The following is a 25,989-nucleotide window of genomic DNA, read 5'->3' as shown; positions in this document are numbered from 1 at the left end:
CGTACAACACGTCAAAAAATTTGGAAATGTTTTTATTCCTGATCGGCGAAACGCTCAAGAGGAAGGATTTCTACGGAACGGCGGGTTGCATCGCTATCAAAGAGTGCAACGACAGCTTTTGCCGAGAGACCAAGAGCAGAGAATCTATTTTTGCGAAGGTACTTTTATTATCTTTAATGTTCTCACCCTGTTTTTTTAATATTAATATTAATATAATTATTTTAATATTAATCGCAAAGAACATTCGCGTATGACTCGACTTAGGCCTTTCTTATTTGTAGTTATCATTTAATAATTATTTTAATTATTTTATTTTAATTATTAATTTTTTAATTAATTATTTCAATATTAATTTAATTATTGCCAGTTTGGTCGACTTTTATCATTGAATTTTGAATTATTAGTTATTATTACTGGCGACTTTTTACAGTTCATTATTTATTTTAATATCGCAATAAAATATTTTTAATATTGATAATAATAATTATTAATAAATAAAAATATTTTAATGTTGATAATATTAATAATTTAATACTAATAATTTTTAATATTAAAACACAGGATTTCTCGCACAATGTCGGCGAAATAATTTCTTCCCCGATAAGATCTTGTGGACTGATGTAGCGAAGTTCACATCGAATAATAGTCGACATCGCTGGACGATACATGTATGGGCAGGAATAATAGGGAATCGAATTGTGAGTAAAAGATTTACTTAATATAAGGGTCCGCCAAAAGTACCGGGACCCCTAAATATTTCGAAAATTAAGCATTAAAAAAATGAAACTTATAGAGCTCAAAATAAGGCATATTTGATGGTGACCTTGACTTTGACCTCGGGTCAAATTTAAAGGTCATTTCAAGGTCAACTTAATTATTTTAAATGAAACCCCCCCATTTTTCATTGCAAATTCTTGTAGCTTATTGTCTCGAGAGGATTCCAAACAAAGCGATGTATATCTAAGTTATAAAGTTTTTATTCGCAGCTTTAATAATAAATAATTCTTTCTTGGCGATTTTCAGATCGGGCCTCATTTCTTACCACCCCCTCAAAATAAAAAGGTCTACATCAATTTTCTACGCGATGAATTACCTGCTCTCCTCGAAGATGTTCCACTCCAAGTAAGAATGGACCTCATTTTGCAGCACGACAGGCTTCCCGCGCATTCTTCTCGTCAGGTACGAGAATTTTTGAACGAGCGCTATCCGGACCGATGGATTGGTCGAGATGGCCCGATCATCTGGCCGGCGCGATCGCCGGACCTTAACGTGCTCGACTATTTCTTATGGGATCATCTCGAAGATTTAGTCGAGCACGGGCGCGATGGTACCAAAGCTGAGATGCAAGAAGCGATTCTCGCAGCTTTTGATACCATCGCGCCGGAAATGGTACATCGAGCGATCCGCAATATCATTCGACGGGCCGAACTGTGCTTGAAAGAAAGAGGAAGATATTTTGAACAGCTTTTGTATAAAAATATATGAGAGTGGATTAGACCTACTGGGGATACCACTATAAAAAAAAAAATGCGCCATGCTATCTACCGCAAGGTGGTGTGGAAACGATGGCATATATGAAAAAATTGCAATAATAGACTCCCATAAAATATTTATTCATAAAGAATTTCTTAATTTTATTTTTATTTTATAGTATTTTTTACATTATTTATTTTATTATCTTCCTATCACAGTTTTTAGTACAATCAAAATCTGTTTTAAAACAAATAAAAGCGTGAAAGATAAATCACCGAATTAAATATCAATTAATAATTATCAAAATTCTGAACTATATATTAACGTGTATAAAAATATATTTTATATAAATAATAATAAATTTACCCTTAGGGTTCTCCATTTGTTTCCCTGCTCATATATGCCGAGTTTGACAATTTTTTATATAGGAGTAAAAAATAATAAACACACGCATAGATGCTAGCATAAAAATATGAGTATTTATGTGATGTATTAACAATATACAGAGAGTTTATAAGTACAAACGCCGAGATATTTCATTTATATCTAATCCCACTCTCCAATATACATAGCACGCGGTGTTGGAGGTATTACGCCTCTCGTCGGGATCGGTAACCTTCCGTATATGTGATTATACGGTGACTCGTTCCTATTGTCCGAATCTGAAAGTGTAGTAGCAATTATTGCCAAGAAATGTCATCACAAAGCAACCTAATCTAAAGCGATATTTAATATACACATATATAGAATATACATATATTATATTATATATAAATATAACATTATCATAATATAATTAATATATAATATTATAATTATAATTATTATAAATTCTAATTATATATATATATTATATATATTGTAATAATTATTAATTTATAATAATTATAATTATTATTTATATTATATAAATTTAATTTATATAAAATATATTTATACATTATTATAATATATAGTATAATAAAATAATATATAATACAATTTTAATATACAATATTAATATTTTTACAAACACATCTTAAAAAAGATATATAAAATCCACATGATAATAAAATAAAATCTCTTACAAGTACACACAGTTGTACACAATAAAACGGAAGTTTGCTACTTTAATTTATAATTTCTAGAATGTAAACATAATGCAGCGAATATGATTATGGGTCAATTATTCGCCTTACCAAGTCCGCTTTCGAAACTTCTTGCATGATACATAATGGGTGGTCGATGGGCGGGCAAATGCCCGTATATCTGAGAAGATTGACTACTAGCGTATGCAGTTCCCGCGTAAGACGGAGCCGGCTGTGTCCTGGAGTGTCCTCGAGGAGGCAGAGGACCTATCTTACTGTGACCGTTCCTCGCCATTTTAACGAAATTGGGCACACGAGCTCGTAAACCACAATAATATGGGTCATCTGAAAATTATATTGGCCGCAATTTATATTACGTGATGAAATTTAAGAAATTAAATGCATATTAGAGATCAGATTCATGGTAATATAATCAATATTATTTTTTAAAGACAAATGTTTTTTCCAGGAAAAACTTATAGATTTTACGTATAATTTCTATAGATGAAATTTTATAATATAAAATATAAATATAAAATATAAATATAAGATATAACATAAAAAAAATATATATCCTATAAAATATATTTTATAAAATATATTTTATAGGATATATATATATATATATATACAGGTTCCACATAAAATGTTACAAGCTATTTTCTTTACTACTGTTAGAGATAATATTAACTTGAAAAAATATATACATATTTAAATATAAATTTAAAATATATATTAATAATATATATTCAATTAAATATATATTAAACATTTAATATATATTTAAATGTATCTTTCGTATATTTAAATACATATTATAAACATGTACCAAGCATTATTTCTCACCGTATTTTTTCCTGTCGTCGTGTTTACTTCGCTTCTCCTCGTTCATAGGGTGCTTCATCGCTCTGGTATAGTCATCTTCTATATCGTCGTAATCAGGCTACAATAATCACAGAAAGATATACTTTTTTTCAATTTGTATGCTATTTTTCAATATATAACGACATAGTAATAACTTTAACATTTCTTTTATTTAATTTTTACATTCTTACATTCATTTTTAATAATTTAAAAAAATTTGTTTACATTTAAAAAAAATGTTTAATAACATAAAAATTAAAAAAATGGTTAATAATTTACCTTCGGGATACCGTGGCCGTAGAGATTTTCTCGAGGGGGCAACTTCGGCGGTCTCTCGGCGCGTCGATGTTGATAGCTCGTCGATTGCATATAGATTTGCTCTCGCGACTCTCTGTCATGCGGCATTAATTCGCTAGGTCCTACGGACGACGACACGCCGGCCACGCTATAAGGATCTTCGTCGGGGATTGGTATTCTAGGTCTATTCTTTATATCTACCGGCCTTTGTAGTGCTAAAACTAAAATGTAACAAATAATTCAATAAATATAATATATATAATAAAATAATAATAATAATAATTAATACAACAAATAATAAAATATAACAAATAATTATAATAATCTAAATTTCTGACAATAAAATATAAATGATAAAAAAATTTCTGACAATCCTCTGTTTTTCCAGGAAATAGACTTCCTCATATATATTTTACATTTAATGTATGTCGTGCATGCTTTCTCACCTGGCGGCAGCTTCGACTTGAGCATATCCAGTCCGACCACGTTGACGATGAGTACCCATACGGGACATTGAAGTAAATCCATCTCCGTTCTTACAAATATAATGGCGCTCAGGCACTGCATCTCCAATCGCCGTCTGTCCGGATAAGCCCTTCGCGTTTCCCGCGATAGATTCGTTTGGAATTTATTCATGTCGAACAGCTGAAACGAGAAATAATGACGTCACCTAGTGTTTCACAATATTAAGGGGTAAGCGCAGTTGCGTCCCTTTTATGGCATTAATATTTTAGTAGAAGTAGGAAGAGAGATTAAAACAAACAGAAAGGTATTTATTATTATCTATTAAAAAATGAACGAAAGAATAAAGATTCTTATTATAATTATAGATTTTTCAAAAACCAAAGCTTCCGTCGAAAAATGTTTCGTATACAAAAGTTGTTTTGAGGGAGATTCTAAGTGGATATTTTTAAGATTTCAAGTAAAAAATTGCTAAAGTGGGATAGTCGAAAAATTCATGGTTCACAAGATATTTTATGTTTTATTCTGACAAAAACTATGAAATATCTCGTAATATATTAATTTTTCAATAATCTTCCCTTAATAATTTTCTATATAGCACAATGAGATAAATTAATCAATTGGTGAAAAACATATTCTTATAATTAAAAAAATTGCAACTATATACTTCTTTTTAAAAATAATTATTTCTTTTACGAGAAATCGATTTATATAAGAAAATTATGGTGGTTTCGTTTAAAAAAGTAATAATAATTTCAAAATTTTAAATTCTCTAAATCTTATAAGTTTACGTATGAAGAATTTTTCGAAGCTTTGATTTTGGAGAAATCTCAATGCGAAAGTAAAATAGGATATTCCATACATATAAGGAAGAATGATTGTTTGCTTTGGATAGTGCTAAGCAGTGGAACTTTTCGCTCTCCTTTCGTACCAAGTATGTGTGGTATATAATTTCCTGACGCTAAAGAGATTTAAACGCCTCTTATTATACGCTTCGGTTGCTCGAGGTTTGCAATTTTAATTAGAAAGGCGATAGTTTCTCTATCAACGTGCACTCGCACAAATATTTATGATAAAACCAACACCAAGGCCGAGTGTTGTACAAGGAAAATGCTTCTTATTTATTATTTCTTTTTCTTTTTTTTTAATTGAGAGAAGTAGGCAGGCAGAGTTAAAACCCCACCTTGCGCGCAAGATTGACCCATTTCGATTGCTTTCGCCGATAAATATTTCACGAAGGAAATCCAACACACACACACACATGAACAGATGGTTCAAAAACCGTGAAATTCATTAAGTCTCTCCCGCACCTTTCCGGGTTTTTCGTGTTCGAGCGCGCCCTGCGAATTACGTATGATCTCCGGACCGATTGCGTTGTCCTCTTGATTCGTCGACTTGACGTACACGTTGTTCTTACATAATCTCTTGATGAGTATGTTGCCCTGCTCGTCCATCTTTATTTTGACTCCCTGATTTATGTGACGTTTCGCCTCCTCCGTTTTCGGATCCCGCATAGGATTGTCAAATCCGCAAAGTCCTATCCTATAAATATCAAAATAATCTAATGTTATATCTATATTAAATTAAAATTAAATTAATAATATATAATTATTTTATTATATATTAATATATTATAATAATATATATTTTTAATATATTATAGTATATTAATATTGATAATATATATTATATATAAGTAATATATACAATAATATGTATTCAATAATATATAATTTAATATATATTAATAATTATATTATTAATAAATTAAAATTAAATATTATATCTATATCAAATTATTTTATATTTAATATATTTAATATGTAATTTAAATTAATATATACCGGAAGAATAATCTGTACGATTTTAAATATACATTTTTTAACATATGTATCGCGTTCGATGTGTTGCTTTATCTTTATGCAAAAAAAAAAATTAATAGTAGAAAGTATTTACATCAACTATTCATGAACTTTGCGAAATTCCGCAATTTAAAATAGACTGGTAAAAATGTCTGACTTTCGAGAAACACTTTCGAAGTGCATATACTTATTTTACGAAATGATATAAAATTTTAAAAAATGACTTTGTTTTCTTTTTTTTTTTTAATTATATTGCATTACCTAAATCCATCGAATCCGTCATTCGAGCCATTTATCGTGAGAACAGGTGCTCTGGCATACGCTTTCGCAACACGTCTATTTCTCTCGAAGACGATGACTTTCGCCCAAATTTCGTCATCTATTTGATTCCATTTATCTAAGACCTCCTGTATATGATCCTACGAATATAAAAGGTCGTAGTTAATCAACCAATTCATTATTATTTAGCGAACCTCTCGTCGCTAAGCATGATTTTATTCCCATATGATTATTTTAATCTATTTGCTTTAAATAAAAACTTATACAGATTAGGATTAAATAAGTTAATGATTTTTTTAAACCAAGTTAAATTAAAGTTAGTTGCTTATAAAATTAATTTAGTTGAGTTAAGATTAAATTAACTAAAATTAAATCAAAAGTTAATTTTTAAAAATATTATTTATATTAAATTAGAATTTTGTTTGTTAATTCCTTTAAAATTTATAATATCAAATAAGAAAGAAATTTTTATTTTTATATAGAAATAATTTTTTGGTAATTACAATTGATGACAAATGAACATAAAAGTTAATATATATAATACTTTAATTTAAAAATGATACGTTTATAACTTATTATAAAAAAAAACCAATAATAGTATTCGGAGATAAAAAATTTAACTTAGGAAAAAATGAATAAGTTTAAGGTCAAAAATAGTTAAAAATTAATACATTGTAAATTAACTAAGCTAATTGTAAGTTAAAAGTTATTAATTTTTTAACTTTTTCTTTAACTTTTAGCTAATTAACTCTGATAATTATATATGTATAGATTGAAAATTCACCTTGTACAATTTATCCAAATTATACCATACATCCTCTTCGTCTTGTTCCTCGTATTGCGATTCCACGAGATTATCCCGCGAGCGCGAAAGTATCTTCCGCCTCGATACCATTTTGTGACCTGGTATTCAATCTGAAAGCAGACATGAAGAGAAAACAATCTTTATCATGATTTTTTTCAAACGTTTATCGTCGAAGAAAATTTCTACTCTAATTTAGTAGAAATTTTCAAAAGAAAAGAATCTCGACGTATGGCTGAATAATAAGAATCATATGTAGATAATTATATCTATTATACATATCAAAGTTGCCATTATTTTTGTGAAAGCACACAAATAAATCTCTTCCTCTCACTTGCACAATATACATACATATATGGGGCTATTCTGATTTAAAAAATAAGTATTAATCACAAATTAATAGACACTCATTTCAAAGTTTTAAAAAGTCAGGGAGAAAGAAAATTCCAATACTTTTAATTTTTTTAAATATTGGAATTTTCTTCTCTCCTGGCTTTTAAATATTTATTTTTTTAATCGGAATAGTGTAAAATTCCAAAGAGAGGATTATTGAAAAAATGTTTTAAAAATAGTCTTAAAAAATCGAAAATATTTGAATTCCCTCTTCGTTAGTGGCTCAAAAATTTTGTTTTCAATATTTTTTTCTGAAAAATACGTTTAAAGACGAAAAATGACAACTATTTTAATGATATTTTTATTTTTTTCAAGTTATAGATTTTCGAAATCAATTTTCTTTTTATAACTTGAAAATCAAGAGAGATAAAAATCTAAAATTAATTCATAAAAGCAACTTTCAATAGATACAAAAACATAAAAAAAATGAAACAAATAAAAAATGATCAAGGAAAAGGATCATTGATTTGATATGGAATGCTTCATAATATAAAATGAGGTTTTTCTTAACAGAAAAATATTTAAAAAATAAATGCAATTTTACAAAAAAAAAAGTTTCTAATAAAGATCAAACCAAGGTCACCATTGTACGCCCCCCTCTAAGATTATATAAAGTTTTTGAAATATATATTTATTTTTTATTTTTATATATTTACATATTTATTTTTTATATATTTAAAAAGTGTTTTCATAAAATTGTATATTTTCGAAATATTCGTCTGTATATACAGGGTGTCCCATTCAAAATTTCGGATTGAAATTTCTCGGGAACCAAGGTTCCCATCAAAAAATGTTTTATACAAAAGTTTTATATATGCACATATATATAAAGAGAGAATTTTGAATCATGAAGGAAGGAAAGAAGGACATTACTATTCGACAAGTACACTTCGTTCTTTCTCGTTATTCGCGACATCGCGTCTCTCATAATTTTCTCATTTTTCTCGCGAATATTCCGCAGAGGAATGCGTAGAAACGTTTTAAAACTAAAAAGGACACTCATCGGATGTCCTGAGCAAGCTTGAAAATTCAACACGCGAAGTTTCTGCTATATTCCGACTCATTCTCGCCGCATGAATAGCGCAAAGGACGATATCCTTCGAGTTCCCGCGAGGGTGAAAAAAAATGGCCGACGCGATTTACGGGACATATTTGCGCGGTTTCGCTCATAACGTAATCCGCGGCACGCACATGACAGTGGGCGGGAACTTAAATCCGGCTTCGCGACGTGACGTGATGTCATTTCAGCTGAGTCTCCTCGCAGAATCGCAGAAAATACACGCGCCATTTCACTATTTTCTCCGCCGTGTACATTCTTCCGCAACGGACATCCTATATTTTATCGCGGTATTTATACAATATATATTTCGAAAAGGAAAAAATAATTTTCTCAAGTCACATATATTACATGCAAACACACATGGTGCGTCATTCTTGCACATTATTGTAAAAATTACATCGTCTATATCATTTAGCCTTGCATTTAAATATATAATATAAAATATATATCTTATATATATTTTCATATATTTATTTTTTATATAATATTCATTTATTTTATTTAAATATATTTTTATAATATATATTTAATATATTTCATAATATTTATGAAATATTTTTAGATTATTATTTTATATCTAATATATTATTAAGTATATATTATATATAATATGTACCCCAAGTATAGCAAACTGACGTCATTAAATGTCGTATGGCTGTAGGATATTCCATATAATATAATAATATATTATTATATATACAAATATATATATAATTACATTATATAAATAATATATTTAATATATATTATAAGAATTTATAATATATAATATATTAATTATATAATATATATAATATATAAAATTTATATTTTTCTATATTTGCGATAAAAATCGGTATCGCTATAATCAACGTCTATATAGACGGTGTCAAGAATTGTTTCGAATCTTGATTGACGGTTAATTGTTCCCGCGAAAAGAATTCGCGCTTGTATATCGACATTTTTTATTTGGCAAGACATTGCAAAATCTCGACGATTTTGACATTCGCGATTTTCAAGCAATAATCAAGAGAACGGTGCACGACTTACGAAACCGCGCTATATGCGCGCGCGTTTTCTTCGTTCTAATTAATATCGGAAATTGTATCGCCGTAAACTCTCCCGCTCGGAAAAACTCGAGGAAACGCGAGCGCGCTTGCCACTCCCTCGAATGCAAAAAACAAAATTACGCGAAAGCGGACAAATTAGATTCAGCGGAGCGATAGCACCGCAGGTGGAGCGCGGCAACGCTTGATTTACCGCGAACTTCGTGAAAGTGTTGTTATTAAACGCATCGGTATCGCCTGGCTCTACTACGACTTGGCATCCGAATTGGCTTTCACGCGCGGCTACTCTTTCGCGCGGAATGTTCTATATTTTATAGCTGTAGGTATATCGATGAGGAAAAAAAATGGACGGCAAGTTGTTTTCGAGAGAGATATTCGTCAGTATAACATTTTTCATTTTTTAGTATATATATATATATGTACATGTTTTAAACTGTATTTTTATTTTCTTTTTCAATTTCTAAACTCTAGAAAGCTAAATATATACACATACGATATAGTTAAATAATAGTTTTTGTACAAATATATATAATTACATTATATAAATAATATATTTAATATATATTATAAGAATTTTTTTTCAATTACAACAAAAATATATTTTTTTTTCAATATGCAATTGCAAATAAGCTTTTTGATTTAATTTAGATTTTAATCAACAAAAAAATATTTTTTACAAAAACTATATATATATATATATATATATATATATATATATTGTATGCATAAAAAAATTTTTTAAATTAAAATCTATATACCTATACAATTTTGTAAAAAATATTTGTTTTATTATACATATATACAGGATGACCCAGAATTAACGAATCACTTGTCAATGGAAGATTTCTCAGGTTATTTGCAGACGATTTTTCCTTAGCAAAAATGTCGAGGCATCAATATAATTTTCGAGTTATAAGCAATTAAAAAAATAAAAGGTTTTTGCACAAACTTAAAATATTAACAAAATCATATTTTTCAATTAATTTTAAGTAGAGTTTATTTTAATAGAATTTTAATTTAAGGCTTATAATTAATTATAAAGGTACATGATGGCAAATATTAGGAATATGCAAAAAAATGATGGCTTCTCTCAATATTTTCGCTCAGAAAAAATCATCTCCCAGGAATCTACCATTAACAGGTGGTCTGCTAATTTTTATATAAAGTAATTTCTTTTAGAGAGTTTGGTGCGTAACTTCCCCCAGGTAGTAAACTAACGTCATTAAACGTCAAAATGACATCATTTTCGTTTAATGACGTCCGAAGTTCATTTTTTAAATATTTTAGATTCTTATTTTTTTATATATCATGTGGATATTATTAGACAAATTAGTCTAATATATAAAAAAATAAGAACTTAAAATATTGAAAAAATGAGCTCTTCGATTTTGATACATTTTACGTAAATGACTCTTCGTCTTCTTTACAATAAAGAATAATAATGATGAAGAGTAACTCAACTATACTTCGCGTTGCACATATCAGTTCCAGATATACCACGGATTATTCCCGACATATTCGCGACAATGAAACGATCGAGACTGTCTCACCCCGGGTCCCGACACGTTGACTCCTCCTGATGTAAGTCAAACCGTGTACCGCTATTTAATCGTTACTTGGAAGCGTTCAACGCGAAACAGAGCCTCGTATGGTTCGAGGTGCGACCGAGGTACCGTAATATCGTTTAAGTAGTTGCTGCACGCGTCGATGTCTCCGTGATCGAATCCCCGAAAGCGCCTCTGTGTCGCGAGATCGAAATTCCGATCACCTGGCTCACAACACGAACCTGTGGAATTTCACGCGTCAAGGTTGACGATCGCTCGATGGTCTCATCGGGAAAGGACGCGTGACAAAAAATCGGCAGAAGAAGGAACAAAAAAGAAACGTCAACGCGCGAAATAAAGTGGCAGAGGAGAAGTGTTAATCGTCAGATTTGTAAGAAGTTGCACTTGGATTATATTATTAACGGTATAAGAACTTTCCCCTTTCCTGCTTTCTGATGATTTTGATTTTAAAAATCAGGCTAATTAATTCGACTTCGGCTAACAAGCTAGTCGACGCAAGAGAGTTTGAACGATAATTTAGGAAATAAAAGGAAGATAAATCTTCTCCTTGGATATTAACATTTTAGCAAATCTTTTCGCTTTTAGCGAGTCTTCTAACGAATACATACATAAAATATTCATTTAAAATTATATATGTATCTTGAAATTTAGAGAGAGAGAGTAGAAATGATGATCCGTCTATTCTAGGCGAATTGAGATCTTAATTATCGGACAAAACTCGGATAATCGCTAGAAAGAGAGAGAGAGAGAGAAGAGAGAGAGAGAGAGAGAGAGAGAGAGAGAGAGAGAGAGAGAGAGAGAGAGAGAGAGAGAGTACCAGAATTGTAAAAGGTAGTACAGCATTTCTTGCAGCAATATCGAAGATAAGAAGAAATAATTGGCGTAATGATGCAACATTTACGTAACAACCGAACGTTCTTCACGACGGCGACGGCGAAAGAAACTCCCCCTCTTCGAATTTACGAAAGAGAGTATAAGAGATGTGTTCTCCCTTACATACTCGGGGAAAAAGAATTGAAGGTATACCTATATTTCCGGACAGAGAAAGAGAGAGAGAGAGAGAAAGAATAGAACCCAAATGAAATCTCTCTGACTCACGAGCAGCGCTTTTCTATTCTCCTTCGACGATGATTTCGCAACGTTCTCCACGTAGTAGGTGCCTCATGACGCCTGTCCATTATCTCACCGCGGGGCACAGAATTGCGCCCGAGCTCGCCATCTGCTTCTCGCGCTTATGCACACACACGTAGATATATACACGTCTCCTTAGGGCAAGGATTTCATAACAAGCCCGATTAGTATGCTTCGGGTGAACCCGATAAAAGGAAGAGAAAGGGGTCTCTTCCCCCGAGATTAAGATTTCCTCTACTATATAGTGTGGTATCACTGTATGCAACTAAGGCGAAAGAAACGTCACACGACCGATTCTTGCCTTGTGGCGAACGAACGCCCAGCCGCCACCAGAATTTCCCTGAAACTGCTTTCACTTCTCCGAAGAATGCGAAGGCTGTTGTGTACGAGCGGCGGCGGCGGCGTCTAGCATGGCCTGGCTGCGGAGTGTAACACCGAGAGAGACCCCCACCTTTGATACGAGAGATCGGCGGTGTGGCTCACTCTCTCGACGTAGTATAGGTTTATGTATATACTCGTACGAGATACACACATACCTAACATTCGCACGCTCTTTCTCCCCTTTTTGTCTTTTTTCTCGAATATTTTATACGTGTCTCTCTCATTCTCTCGTTTCTCTTCACTCTTCGGTTTCTATCTTCTACGCGTCCCTCTGTCTTTGTTGCAGACAGCATGAGGTCTATTCTCTTTCTAGAGAGGCTTTTCTTCTACCAATCCTTAAGGGATTCTCTTGTTTCTTCATTTCTTCAGTTTTCTTCATTCTTTTTGCAAGCTGTTGTCTTCACGTCATCTCTTCATCTCCCTGTTGCGAATTTTTGCACTCTTTTTATGATAATTTCCTTGCTTTTTAATCACGATTCCTTTCGCTTTTCACTACACTGTCTTCATATATCTCTTCGTCTTTATTGCACACTATATTCTTCACTAATATAAATTATATCTCCTTCATTCGTCTATCACACTTCCTCGTTTATAGCTTCGGTCTTTATGTATCTATTAATTTTCTATCACCTATGGGCGACACGCTTTCTCTGCCCCCGCTATTTAACATCTGGTTAAAGCCTAGTTTCCTTAATCGTCTCTTTTGCCTAACGTGTCTTATCTTTTTCAGATCCCTTCTCCAATCGCGAAAACAAATGGAGTCCTTTGTCACTTTAATTCGCTCACACACCCACCCTGTTATTTTCCTCTTTCTTTGATAATTTCCAGATTCGTCTCTCTCTCTCCTCTCTTCCATTCGCCATTCCACCACGCACTGCCTACTCCTCGTTCGCACATTTGCTCATTCTCTTTTTCTCTCTCTTGCTCATGCCCGTATCGCTTTCGCGCTCCTTTCTCTTTCTCTCTCTCCCTCCTCGCTCTTTCGCAAAGTCTCAGTCAACTCGCCAAGTGACTTCGATGAGTGCAACAGCGAGATTTCAAGCGGTGGAAGGGAACTGGTTATACTCGGCCCCGGCGCGGTCAAGCATTTACGCACACACACCCTTTTGCAGGGATAACCCCGCGATGCGACGGAGCCCATCGCGAGATACTCTTTTACGCATTAAAAAAATTGCAATTTGAGCAAAAGCGCGCGATTTGGCAATTATCAGGATCAAAAACGTGAGGATGATCTATATATTCACGATTTATCGCCCATAAATCTGCGAGCCAATAGGATTCTCAATATTACTATTTAATTTGTGTATATATAGTGATAAACTGATCGGAATTAGACTTATCAATAAAGGAGATTATTTGTTTCCTTTCACCGTCCTACAGTGAAAAGCAACACACCCGATCATCCGTGACTATAATACTTTCTTGCGAGACTTTCTGACTTGGGGGAAAACCCATGAAATCATTCATTCGTATATAATGAGATTCTTTTGCTGTTTTTAATTGTATGTTGATGAACGACGAATAGTTTCTAATATATTCATGATCATGATCGATCACGAAGTTTTTAAATGATGATAAAATCCTTCCCAATTTTCTATCTGATGTCTATCTACAAATGATATTTTTTGGAAATATTTGTCTATGTAAACATTTCTAATAACATTGTAAAGAAAAAAGAAATTCTCTGCTTTAATATAGATTCGATTAAATTGAAATTATAATTAATAGCCCATTTCCTGTTGAATATAAAATTCTAACATCTATAAACTGAAAATATATTTTAATATGCGAGAGGGAACTTTTGATGATCCTAACGTCATTAATCAGGTCTCGAAGCGGTTTAAAATCCTGCATTAAACTCTTTATCGTCTCTTGATCGTCCAGAAATTTGAATTGGACGATCCGATAAAAAACGAGCGGACGCACGTTCGCCGAGTCGTTTCCTTGGCCTATATAGTCAGCCGGGGCCGAACGAGAAAAGAAATTGCAAGCATGGTCCGTGGTGCTGCCGTCGAACGGGGTAAACATCCAGCGACCGAGGGATACGTCGAGCGTGAAGGCGGGTTCACAGCCGCGTTTATAGCTAGCGTGTTTCTTCGGCGCGGCTTCGATAGAAAGCAAGGAATCCGCGGAAGCGAGCGGGCGAACTCAACTTGCGCGAAAGTCAATCTCGCAATCATCGACGTGGCGCGACGCAAAACTCGAAATCGGTATACTAATATCGGCGAGATAAATTTCAAGTATTAAGTCCTATTAGACTAAACATTGAAGATTGAAGGTTAAAGATTTAGAAGGTGACAATTCAGAACTGTTTGATACGAATTTGTCCCATAATAAAAAGTACAAGCAATAGAAAATGTTATTCTCTGCTGCTATTCCCTTATTAGTAGATATTTTCTATTTCTTGTTCCTATTGAGTAGATATACTATTCTATCAATAGGAGCAAAAAATAAATATCTATTGGTGGAGTAGATATTATTATTCTTTGCCCCAATTGATGGATATTTCCTATTTGCTGCTCCTATTGTCTATACTTTTATATTGCGCGATAGGTCTTATTCAGGTACTTTCAATCCGCTTTTAATTCCTCTGTGTTGTAGTAATGGTAATAGTATGATTATAGTGAGTGATACTATTGCAATCCCCTTCAAGACACCTAAATCATGGTGATCCATTGTATCTTCTTACTCTTGTAGTTAGCTGGATGTTTGAGCCAGCCTAGAACCTGGCATCAGACTTATTAAATATCCATGCGTGATATAACTATACGGGAAAAAAAATTCGAAGCACATTTTATCGCGTTTTGCTCACTCGTGGATATATATAAGATATGATCATTATTGGTTCCATCTAAAACGCGTGACCTCAGCGAAATTATACCGGTTTCGCTCTCCGCCTATATCCATTTTCGCCTCGGGATTCCTCCATGATCGGATCTATTTTTATGCCACTCGAAAATATTAAAACATACAACATATACCATTTTATAAATTTGATTGTTTTTCTCTGTTCCGTTTTTTTTCTTCTATCGACGAAATTAAGAGATATCAGGATATCATTAAAATTACATTGGTAATTAAATTCTAGCTGATATTTACCAGCTAAAGTCTACATCTTACAAGAGCTATTAGGTCTGGAATATCAATAAAATTAAACTTAATGTCTCGAAGTGTGCGACGTATTAGAATTTAATTTAGGATCAATGATCGTCGCCCAGAGCTCTCTCTCCCCCTCGAGCGGCACGATTACCGAAAGAGAAAAGGCGAACAACAAGAAACGCGGCGGGAAAAGGGGGGGATGTTACGACATCGCATCGCGAAACGCTATACGCTCTCGCACGAAAACGATACTACCGGCAGAAATTTCGCGGCTCGCGCTCGCGAAAAGTTAGCGAGGCCGCTTTCCCGACCGACAAGCTCGGCACTCGTAACAAATTGCGAGGAAAGAGAGAGAGAGAGAAACCAACCTTCAAACGCAGCGTGTGTCGAATCCAAAGGGTTTGTTCTCCATTATTGCATTGATAGATTGGTGAACAATTGTTTAGGTTTGTTTATTGGATTTATTCTTTATTGCTGCACTGGTGAACTAGTGTACTCTGGTACAATAAGTTAAGGTAAGACAAATATATTCTGACTCTAACTTACTGCATTAGTTCACCTGTGTAGCAATAAAAAACAAACCGAAAATACAAACCCAAACAATCGTTCACTAGTCCATCAAAGGGTTTGTTCTCCATTGCTACATTGATGAACTAGTGAACGATTATTTAGATTTGTTCTTTATTACTGCACTGGTGAACAAGTGCACACTGGTGCAATAAGTTAAAGCAAGATAAATATATTCTGTTTCACTCTAACTTATTGCACTAGTTCATCAGTGCAGCAATGAAGAACGAACCCTTTATTGCTGCACTGGTGACTTATTGTACTAGTGTGCACTAGTGAACTGCGCTGGTTCAACAAGTTAAAGTAAGACAAATATATTTTGTTTCATTCTAACTTACTGCATACAGTGTGCACTAGTTCACCAGTGCAGCCATGAAGAACTTTTTATCCCATGTAAAAAGAAAGAAGAAAAAACGTAATACAAAGTTGTTAAAGGTCTTTGAACAGAGACTTTGTCTTCGGGCGACTTCTGGTTCAATAGATGATGACTTCGCGAACTGTATCAAGCCCGTTCAGGCAGCGCGCGAACAAAACTCACTTTCACGTCTGCTCGCTCGCTCCCTCGGTTCTCCTTCTTCGCGTCTTTTTACTAGGAATGTAAGTAAATGTCGCACATTCGCTCGCGGCGAGTTCGATGATGTTCACTGTCACCGAGAAATGGTACTTTTATCATTCATCCTATTTTTACGTGATATATAATTTGTCCACATTTGTATTTATATATATATACAGGGTGTCCCATTTTAACTTTTGAGATTTCTCGAAAACCAAGGCTTCCGTCGAAAAATATTCCGTACAAAAGTTAGAGGACTTTGAAGGAGACTTGTCATAGCATCGTCTTTTTTAAGATTTCGAAAAAATAATTATTTTTTTAAACAAAACCACCATAATTTTCTTCCATAAATCGATTCCTCGTAACATTTAGCATAAAAAATTGTTAAAGTGAAATAATGAAATAAAAATAAATTTGTGAGATTTTATATTTTATTCCATATAATCTTATCTCAATAATTTTAATCTGTCAGGATGAAGCATCTCGTAAACCATTTATTTCTCGATCATTCTAAACATTATGAGAAATCGATTTATGTAAGAAAATTATATGTAATTCCATTTAAAAAAAAAATAATGACGTCAAAATATAAAAAATATCTCAAAGTCTCCACATGAATATATAAAGACATGAAAGTCGTAGTTTTCGAAAAATCTCAATGCAAAAGTTAAAATGGAAGACACCCTGTACACATATCTCACATTCCCAATAATTTAATACTTATTTTCGATCTTCGCGGAAATCGCGATCGCATTCCACTTGAAAGGGAGGAGGGAGGGAAGGAGCTACCACCCCCGCGTTGCATAGCGAGGTCGCCGCGTCCCCGTCAGAGAACTCCCTTTCTCTCTCTCTGCTGTCAGTCGCCATATGTTTGCTCACGTTTCCCATAAATTTACCTCTATACATACCTCTTGGATGTCACAAGCACCTGGTGAACCTGGCACGTGGGGGTTGTCTTCGTCTTCTTCTTCCAATATATATATATATATATATATGGTTCACAAATAAAAACTCGAGGTAAGACACGCACTCGCGCTGCTCGTCACCGCGACTCTCTCCTATCCATAATCGGCGAAAGTCGCGGTGGTCAACTGTACGGTGTATCTGTCAACTCTCGGTCCGAAATAATAAAATTCGACACTCGGACACTATCATCGGCGACACTTTCGACGATGATGATCTTCGAAGACGACTGCGCGCATCCGTTGACAGCTGAACCTGCGATAAAGAATGAGATCCTCTTCGCGGGAACGTTTGCCGTTCACTGCTGGACCGTCGCGGCCGGACCTTGCCTGGTACCGCGGCGAGTGAGAGTTCGAGCAGGACGTTCACCATCTTGAGCAGAGCGCGCGCGCGAGCGCGAGCGCATGCGCGCGCCACCCCCTGCTGTCTACCTTCACCGCGCTGATGACGTCAAAAATAGGACAAGGAGCTGGTGGCCTTTGCTGGAAGGCGCGGCGCGCAGGAGGGAAGAGGACGAGGGGCCACTGAACTGTCCCCCTCGGTGTCTTCTGGTGCGGACCTCGCCTCTCCTTATCTCCGTCTTCGTCTTCCTCTCCTCTCGCCGACTCTCTCTCCGTCCTTTATTTAGCAAACTCCCGAGCCGTTTAACGAGGAAAGGAAACGGATACAAAGCTGCTGGGAAATAAATATGTATAATGAATATTTTATATAAATTATATGTATAAATTTCTTTTGCAATAATATACATAATAAAAAATAATAAATGGCACTGAATAATAAAATTAATAGATATCTTAAAATCATCGAGTCTTATTAAATAAATAAATCATCAGAAAATCAATATAAATAATCAAAATAAATAATAAATTAAATTTGTGTCAATTGCATTAATTAATATATAAATAATAAAAAATAATAAATGACATTAAATATAATTAAGAAATATCTAAAACCTCTCTCTCTCTCTCTCTCTCTCTCTCTCTCTCTCTATCGGGAGTCTTATTAAATAAATAAATCATCAGAGAATCAAAATAAATGATCAAAATAAAACATAATTATCAAAAATTTGTATAATTATAATAAATTAAATTATATGTATAAATTGCATTAATAATTAATATATAAATAATAAAAAATAATAAATAACATTAAATATAATAAATAGTAACAAATATAAGTAATAGATATCTTAAAATCATCAGGAGTCTTACTAAATAAATAAATCGTCAAAAAAATCTAAATAAATATAAATGATCAAAATACAGAAATAATTATCAAAAAATTGTATAATTATAATAAATTTTTATCTTGAATTGTCTTGAAAAATCTCTTTTAAAATTAATAATTCATGAATATTCTAAAAATCATCAGGGAAGTCTTAATCTTAATAAATATAAGTAATTAAAATTTTAAAAATTGTATAATTATATAATAAATTTTTATCTTGATTAAATTTTTTTTTAAAATTTTTACAAAAATTATATATTCCAACGATAAACTAATTATATTAACAAATTTTACATATATGCTGGACAGCCACTCTCTCTCTCTCTCTCTCTCTTTTTCTATCTTTAGTGCTGCAAATTTGTTGTACCATATATGAAGGTGCATGCAGTGGCAGCAAATAAATTAAATTCTTGCTCGAAACTGGACTTGCGAAAAACGTAAGGTCATCAAGACGAATCCGAGGAATATCACTCTCGCTCTCTTTGTTGGAGGATCTTTGTCCGGCATCTCAGGAATGCGGGAGTATATACATATATGTTTGTGTCCATTTCGTTGATTAAAAATACATCTACTTTTACCACTTAGCTAAAAATACATTCAGTGATAGCTGCCATATAAATATTAATTTAGAAAAAAAAGAATTCGAAATTTTTTTGCTTCTACATATAAATAATTAAACTGAGGAGAATTAATTTAATTTTTTCTCCTCTGCAAAATTATTAAAATATGTAACTCATAAATGTTATATAAGTCAAGCTCTGATTTTGATTTCTTATAACAACTCATTATATGTATGATAAAAGATTCTTAATATTTTTAGTTACTTATTTTTAGCAAGCCGATTATTTTGCTTGATTGTATTAATAATGAAACACATATTTCATTGTGTCGCATTTGAATTAAATATAGTGCGAAAATATCCTATATAGTGCTAATATAGTGCGAAAAATATCCTATATTGTTTATATATTTTCTTAAGTATAAAGAAAAAATGTTCAAGATATTTTTTCTTCACTATATTATATCCTAATAATTGTTAAAATTTTGACAATTAAGTCTTCTGGACATTCGCCGCGGCCATATGTTAGATCTTGTGATGTTAGAGGCGAGAAACGCGTTGAAAATTTTTACGTGCCATTTTTAGATAAACAGATATTTTGATAAAACACAATTTTAATTGTTTTATCAAAATATCTTTTTATCTAAAAAATAATGTATTTTCTCACCTCTGACATCACAATCTAACATGGCTGCGGCAAGAATCAAGGAACCTAAAAACTTTTTTCTTATTTGTTGGCACATTACATTATTAAAATATATTAATTGTAAAAACATTGTTAAATGCGCCCTTTTCAATTTTTAAAGCAAATTTGGATAAATATCTCTAAATATATTTTTAAATACAGCTCCTGCTTAAAGCAGATATTGTATATAAAAAATTAGCAATTTTTTTCAAATTAAATGCTTTATATATAATTAATCACATTTTTAAAATAAAAAAAATGTTCCTCTATAATTTAATTAAAATTCCATCAATTTTCTATACTATACTGTTATATATATATATATATTTCTTATATAAATATAATATTAATTATCAACATATTAACACTTACGGATTATGAGAAAGTAGATTAGTGTTTCCAAAGTTTTATTTAAGCATAAATTGTAAATACAATAAAAATCAGGCTACGAGAGCACTGGCCGTTGAACTTTCATATTTCCAATTCGGCGGCAGAGATCCCTTCGCTTTGTAATAACGTGCCAGCCTATGGATTCTCGACTCGACGAGAATCAAACGAAATTTACTGTCCTTATCTTTACGATTTCGCTCCAAGTGTTTGCGCACAGCGACTGCCTTCTTAATCAAGTAATACAAATCTTCCGGTAGATCTGGAGCTAAGCCGATGCTTTTCACAATGCGCAGGATCTTATTTCCTGTACGGAATCGCACTTGTGCCACGCCATGCGAATCACGGAGTATGACACCTGCAAATACAAATTTTCTTCATAAATGTTATTTTTTTTCTTCATCTTAATGGTTTAATTTTATTTCAGTATAATCTGTAAGTGTCAGTGATTACCTATTATGAATTAATAAATTATATTATACTCATATAGGTGCTTGAACATCACTAAATTTTAACTCGCAAATTTGTCTTTTATTAAAGAGATCAAATTGTACAATTCAAGATCTCTTGAGTAGTTCGCTTTTGCATGTATTAATCTTGTCAAATAATAATATATATAAAATAAGATATATATATATATATATCTTATTTATATTATATAATCTGTAAGTGTCAGTGGATACCTATTATAAACTGACAAATTATATCATACTCATATCAAACACTTACTGAATTATTATCTTACAAACATGTCTTTTATTAAAGAGATCAAATGGTGCAATCAAACATCTCTTGAGTAGTTTGCTTTCACATGTATTAATCTTGTCAAATAATAAGATATATATATATATTTTTTTCTAAATAATGTGAACATATTATTAATAGTACCAATTTGAGACGGTGTATGTCCTTTCTTCGCTAATTTGTAGATAAGATCTTTGCAATCTTCTGGCGTCAATTTCAACCAGGTTGGTACACTTCGTCGATAAGGAAGCGCAGACTGGGATATACCCTTTCTAGAAAAAAAAGTAATAAATACATAATCTTTAATTCAATTTACACAGCGGATATTTTTAACGTAACCATGTTATAATAAACTAATATTTTTTTAAACTAGTACTTTCTTTATTAATATTGATATTAATAAAAATTAAAATTAATATTGATAAAATACATAAAAAATACATTAAAAATAAGATTTAAAAAAATAAAAATAAAAAATAATAGAGATTGAGAATATTTATCATATTTCTTAAGGAATTTACAATATGTAAAACACAATTTATAGTTCCGATATACACTGCGAGTACTGAAAAGCTTACGTTACATGTAATATATATTTTCAGTAATATCGGAACATGTCCTATATAATTCAAACTCAATATATGTGTTTATATTAATAAGCACAATTTTTTAAGCATTATGTCTATCAAGTAGTAAAAAATTAACGCCATAACACACTATCATACACACTCACACTAACACATGAAAGCTTATGTATTCTACAAACCGGAAATTTCGAGCTAAATGTGCCTCAAAAATTCAAATTTACTTAAATGCTAGACGATTACAAGTAAAAAAAAGTTGATAAATCGAGGAATAAATATTTAGGCAAAAAAATGGAAAATGAAGTTGCAGAGACACATGGTCGCCGAAACCTCGTGGTGCCTTGTTTCGGGGATGCGGTTAAAAAATTGAGAGCATTGCAAGAAAATTAAAAAAATATATATCGCAAATAAATATCTGCGATAAAATAAACGTATGCTTACCCGTGCGAGTGCATACGACCCATTTTGAGGGATTTTCGCAAACAGCAACGATGTATCCACAAGGAAAGAAAGAGAAAAGGGACGGCAAGAGACAGCAGCGCCCTCTAAACTAAAAGTTCAGCCATATATAACGCATTTATATAGTTGGCATAGTCGTATATACGAAATGATATTCAGTTCGACACGTTTATTGGTTGTTAAAAAAAAAAATGTAAAATAATGAAAATAATAATTTAAAATAATAATATATTTATACTTATATTTTAAAATAATAATTGTAAAAATAGTACACAAATTTGATTATGTATAATTTTTTCGATATCCCGTAAAATAAATATTAATTAATTTTTTTCTTAATAACTGCTGTAGATAATTTTTGAAGATAAAACAAATTTGAACAAAAATAAAGCAATTTTTTGTATCGTAAAAACCTGTAAATTCTAATGGTAATTTTCATTGGTTTTGACATTTACATTGTTATTAACTTTATAATTTATTTATAATAAAAGTAAAATGAAGGAAATTCTAAAATATGGATATTATTATAAGAATATTTAGATAATTTTTTAAAAAAATTTAGTTTATTTTAAAATATTTTATTTACAATGAAAAGATATTAATAAATCTAAAAGTATTATTAAAATTTTAATAAAAAAGTCAATATTCCAAGCAGGAAACTGAAAAAATGACGTATGTCGCTACCTGATTAATCATATTCTATTGCCCAATCATATCGAAGGAAACCAAAATTCCTCTATCCCGATTGGCCACTCAAACATTCTATCGACGCAGTAAATTTTCGAACGCAACCCAAATGTAAGATTCGCGCGGGGAAAATAAAATTCTATTCTCGTTTCTTTCGCAATTTCGAAATATATTTTTCCTCTCCTCCTAAAAAAATTGAAAGAAGGAAAAATTCGGGAAAAGAGAAGAGTTTTTCCCTAAAGAAATTCCTCGAATTCCATTTCGAATCAACGGTCCGGGCCACTTCCGGCCGAATAATACTACGTGCGACATTTGCCGAATCGCCCGCTCCCCACCCTCTGTCATCTGTCACTCAGCTGTCAAATCGCGCCATTCATTCTCGCTTCCGCGTCAGCACGCTTAGAGGAGTCGGAGGATCCGAAGCTCGAAAAAAATTTGGCGAACGTGCCTCATATCCTCACGAATCAATGATTTTTTTTATTCCGATCGTCGCCGAGAGTAACCGGAAGTGACGCAACCAACGTACTACCGCATACATATACACACATCGGCGTCCGCGATCCAAGATGTCCGCGGTCTCGCGATAGAACGCGTACCTTTCCGGAGGTGCTGTCAAGAAGCGACGTCGCAGGGATCCCGGCTTCCTAGACGAGCGAACAGCTGGGCCCGTCTGCCCGATTACCAGAGGATCCTGAGGCTCGACGTCGCGCGGCCACGTGACAGCTCGGCGTCTCGCGGAGTCCACGAGTCGACGACTCGTCTCGGAGGCGATATCGAGAAAAAGGTGAGAGAGATAGAGAGAGGGGGAAGGAGTGAGGGAGAGAGAGAGAGGCTGAGACGGGAGAATCGACGAGCGTCAGGATTATTCTGGCGTCCGATTCTCGCTGGGTTTTCACCTCGACGCTATCTGTCAAACTGGCCGAATAATTCCGGTTCATTTTATTCTTCTTATTTTCACCGAAGAGTTCGTCAGGGAGAGATTCGGGCGACCGCGGAAGACTGAAAGGAGAGGTATTCAGGTAGATTCCTCGAAAAATGTCACTTCCGTTGCGATAATCGAGAAATGATTCTTTTTTCCGTTTCAATTCCAATCTGAGAAAAATAGGCACCAATTATAGTTGTACAATAATGATGCAGCTTTATCTAGAGGAGTAAATAGGCGTGTAAATTGAGATTTTATATATATATATATATATATGTATATATATATGTATATATATATATACATATATATATGGCGAATCTTCTGTTTTTTGCAGGTTTGTAGGAGGACGTGCAGCGGGTATGAATTTTAGGAAAAATTAAGATGTCAAGTGACAGTGATTATACTTGTCTGGTACGTCCTCATACTCACAAACGCAAGAAAATTGTCATCAGTGACAGTGATAGCAGCGATGACTCTATTATTGTACAAACCCGGAGGAAAAAGAAGATACATGTACGTGTGGAAGTCTTCATTTCATTGATATTGCAAAGTCATTACATTTTAACAATCTCCAAAGATTAAATTTTTGCTTAACATAGTAGGCGAGAACTTTCATTTACCTGTTTTATAATTTCATGAATAAATAATACATATAAATCATAATAAAAAGATATGATGATATATTAACATGCAAAATTTATATATAAAACAATGATCTGAATTAATAATTGCCTTATTATTCCAGAGGGTCATTAGCGAAGGAGAAAGTAGCAGCGATGATAGTGATGTACCCAAGCCTGTGATCAGACGACAAAACCATGTAAGTTCAATTCTGTTACAGATTTTTACAGAAATATTTAATCAAATTTATAACAATTGTAGTTTCATATCGAAATTGTTTTATTGCAGAGAGTTATTAGTGAGGATGAATCTAATTTTGATAGTAGCGCATCAGAGGCCAGCCAATCCTCTCAAAGCGGTCAGTATCTTACATTGATGTCTTGTAAAATATATATTAAATATAGTATATTAAATATAATATATTAAATATAATGTGTTACATATATATTAAAAAATATATATATATATTTTATAAATATATACATATATATATATATAATAAATATATATTATGTATATTATTAAATAAATTAAATATATATTATAAATATATTAATTCACTATTTACTGTAAAATATATATGTATAAATATATATTACAGATAGTAGTAGCACATCCGACTGGCAAAGCGATTGGTCGAGTTCTGATGAATTGAACGAAGACAGTAAGAAATACAATGCCAAGCGTAAAGTTTTATCTAAAACTAAGAGGAATGATCCGATCGGTGAACCCGGTCCTTCCTCATCATCCAACGCTGATGTCCACTCGGATAGCAGTGATGAACGTTTGGAGAAATGTCCTATATGCCTACTGCCATTTAGAAAACAGCAAGTTGGTACACCATCTGCTTGTGACCACTGCTTTTGTTTAGATTGTTTATTGGAATGGAGTAAAAACATTAATACCTGCCCTGTGGATCGTCAATCCTTCACCGTCATTCATGTTAGAGATAATCTTGGCGGCAAGGTAATATTATTTTTCACAAATATATATTTTTTCCATTTTATTTTAATAAATTAAATCATGAGACAAATATTTTATTGCCATCTACAAAAAGATGGAATAAATACGATATACAAGTTTTTTCTATCTATTCCAGATCATAAAACATGTACCGATAGAAATTGTGCCGCGTATTGAACCTCAAGCGCAAGATGATCCAACATTTTGTGAAGTGTGTCATCAAAGTGACAGAGAAGATCGAATGTTGCTCTGCGACAATTGAGATCGTGGTTACCACTTGGAAT

At 32.6% G+C, this 25,989-nt stretch overlaps 3 protein-coding genes across 7 annotated transcripts; 1 reads left to right on the top strand and 2 right to left on the bottom strand.

The window, feature by feature from the left end:
* Nucleotides 1-1,926: 1,926 nt before the first annotated feature.
* Nucleotides 1,927-18,265, bottom strand: exp (expansion). Of its 5 annotated transcripts, none has more exons than XM_029317389.2 (9): nucleotides 17,810-18,265; nucleotides 7,089-7,219; nucleotides 6,287-6,444; nucleotides 5,474-5,705; nucleotides 4,148-4,346; nucleotides 3,684-3,922; nucleotides 3,387-3,483; nucleotides 2,652-2,885; nucleotides 1,927-2,135 (listed from the first exon to the last, which is right to left on the bottom strand). In XM_029317389.2, the coding sequence occupies exons 2-9, from the start codon at nucleotides 7,197-7,199 to the stop codon at nucleotides 2,020-2,022; spliced, it is 1,386 nt and encodes a 461-aa protein (XP_029173222.1). In that variant the 5' UTR covers nucleotides 7,200-7,219; nucleotides 17,810-18,265; the 3' UTR covers nucleotides 1,927-2,019. The 5 variants fall into 5 exon arrangements, with proteins under 5 accessions (XP_029173222.1, XP_029173226.1, XP_029173223.1 ...); XM_029317393.2 differs by having other exon boundaries at nucleotides 1,927-2,122; XM_029317390.2 differs by lacking the exon at nucleotides 17,810-18,265 and adding an exon at nucleotides 12,269-12,720.
* Nucleotides 18,266-20,725: 2,460 nt separating this feature from the next.
* Nucleotides 20,726-22,585, bottom strand: RpS13 (ribosomal protein S13). The gene is made up of 3 exons (XM_029317387.2): nucleotides 22,492-22,585; nucleotides 21,611-21,738; nucleotides 20,726-21,080 (listed from the first exon to the last, which is right to left on the bottom strand). Exons 1-3 carry the CDS (start codon nucleotides 22,512-22,514, stop codon nucleotides 20,776-20,778), a joined length of 456 nt encoding a protein of 151 aa, XP_029173220.1. The 5' UTR covers nucleotides 22,515-22,585; the 3' UTR covers nucleotides 20,726-20,775.
* Nucleotides 22,586-23,534: 949 nt separating this feature from the next.
* LOC146720294 (uncharacterized) lies at nucleotides 23,535-25,967 on the top strand. The gene is made up of 6 exons (XM_085488839.1): nucleotides 23,535-23,980; nucleotides 24,456-24,634; nucleotides 24,867-24,941; nucleotides 25,031-25,100; nucleotides 25,344-25,708; nucleotides 25,842-25,967. The coding sequence occupies exons 2-6, from the start codon at nucleotides 24,503-24,505 to the stop codon at nucleotides 25,965-25,967; spliced, it is 768 nt and encodes a 255-aa protein (XP_085344965.1). The 5' UTR covers nucleotides 23,535-23,980; nucleotides 24,456-24,502.
* The last annotated feature ends 22 nt before the right edge of the window (nucleotides 25,968-25,989 follow it).

This window comes from Nylanderia fulva, unplaced genomic scaffold (genome assembly GCF_048542155.1).
Source record: "Nylanderia fulva isolate GAGA-0341 unplaced genomic scaffold, ASM4854215v1 Scaffold72, whole genome shotgun sequence".
In the NCBI taxonomy this organism is placed as follows: domain Eukaryota; kingdom Metazoa; phylum Arthropoda; class Insecta; order Hymenoptera; family Formicidae; genus Nylanderia; species Nylanderia fulva.
Note: the sequence above shows the minus strand (reverse complement) of the source record. Positions and strands in the feature narration are given on the sequence as shown.

What these genes read in the sequence shown, in the direction of transcription:
- RpS13 (XM_029317387.2), bottom strand. Translation starts at nt 22,514, where the DNA reads ATGGGTCGTATGCACTCGCACGG. An exon ending in GGTCGTATGCACTCGCACGG is followed by an intron (nt 21,739 to 22,491) that starts GTAAGCATACGT and finishes TTTTTTTTCTAG; the next exon opens with AAAGGGTATATCCCAGTCTG. An exon ending in ACATACACCGTCTCAAATTG is followed by an intron (nt 21,081 to 21,610) that starts GTACTATTAATA and finishes TTGTATTTGCAG; the next exon opens with GTGTCATACTCCGTGATTCG.
- LOC146720294 (XM_085488839.1), top strand. Translation starts at nt 24,503, where the DNA reads ATGTCAAGTGACAGTGATTATACTTGTCTGGTACGTCCTCATACTCAC. An exon ending in TGATCAGACGACAAAACCAT is followed by an intron (nt 24,942 to 25,030) that starts GTAAGTTCAATT and finishes GTTTTATTGCAG; the next exon opens with AGAGTTATTAGTGAGGATGA. An exon ending in CAGCCAATCCTCTCAAAGCG is followed by an intron (nt 25,101 to 25,343) that starts GTCAGTATCTTA and finishes TATATATTACAG; the next exon opens with ATAGTAGTAGCACATCCGAC.
- exp (XM_029317389.2), bottom strand. Translation starts at nt 7,199, where the DNA reads ATGGTATCGAGGCGGAAGATACTTTCGCGCTCGCGGGATAATCTCGTG. An exon ending in CGACGACAGGAAAAAATACG is followed by an intron (nt 2,886 to 3,386) that starts GTGAGAAATAAT and finishes TATAATTTTCAG; the next exon opens with ATGACCCATATTATTGTGGT. An exon ending in AAGTTTCGAAAGCGGACTTG is followed by an intron (nt 2,136 to 2,651) that starts GTAAGGCGAATA and finishes CTACACTTTCAG; the next exon opens with ATTCGGACAATAGGAACGAG.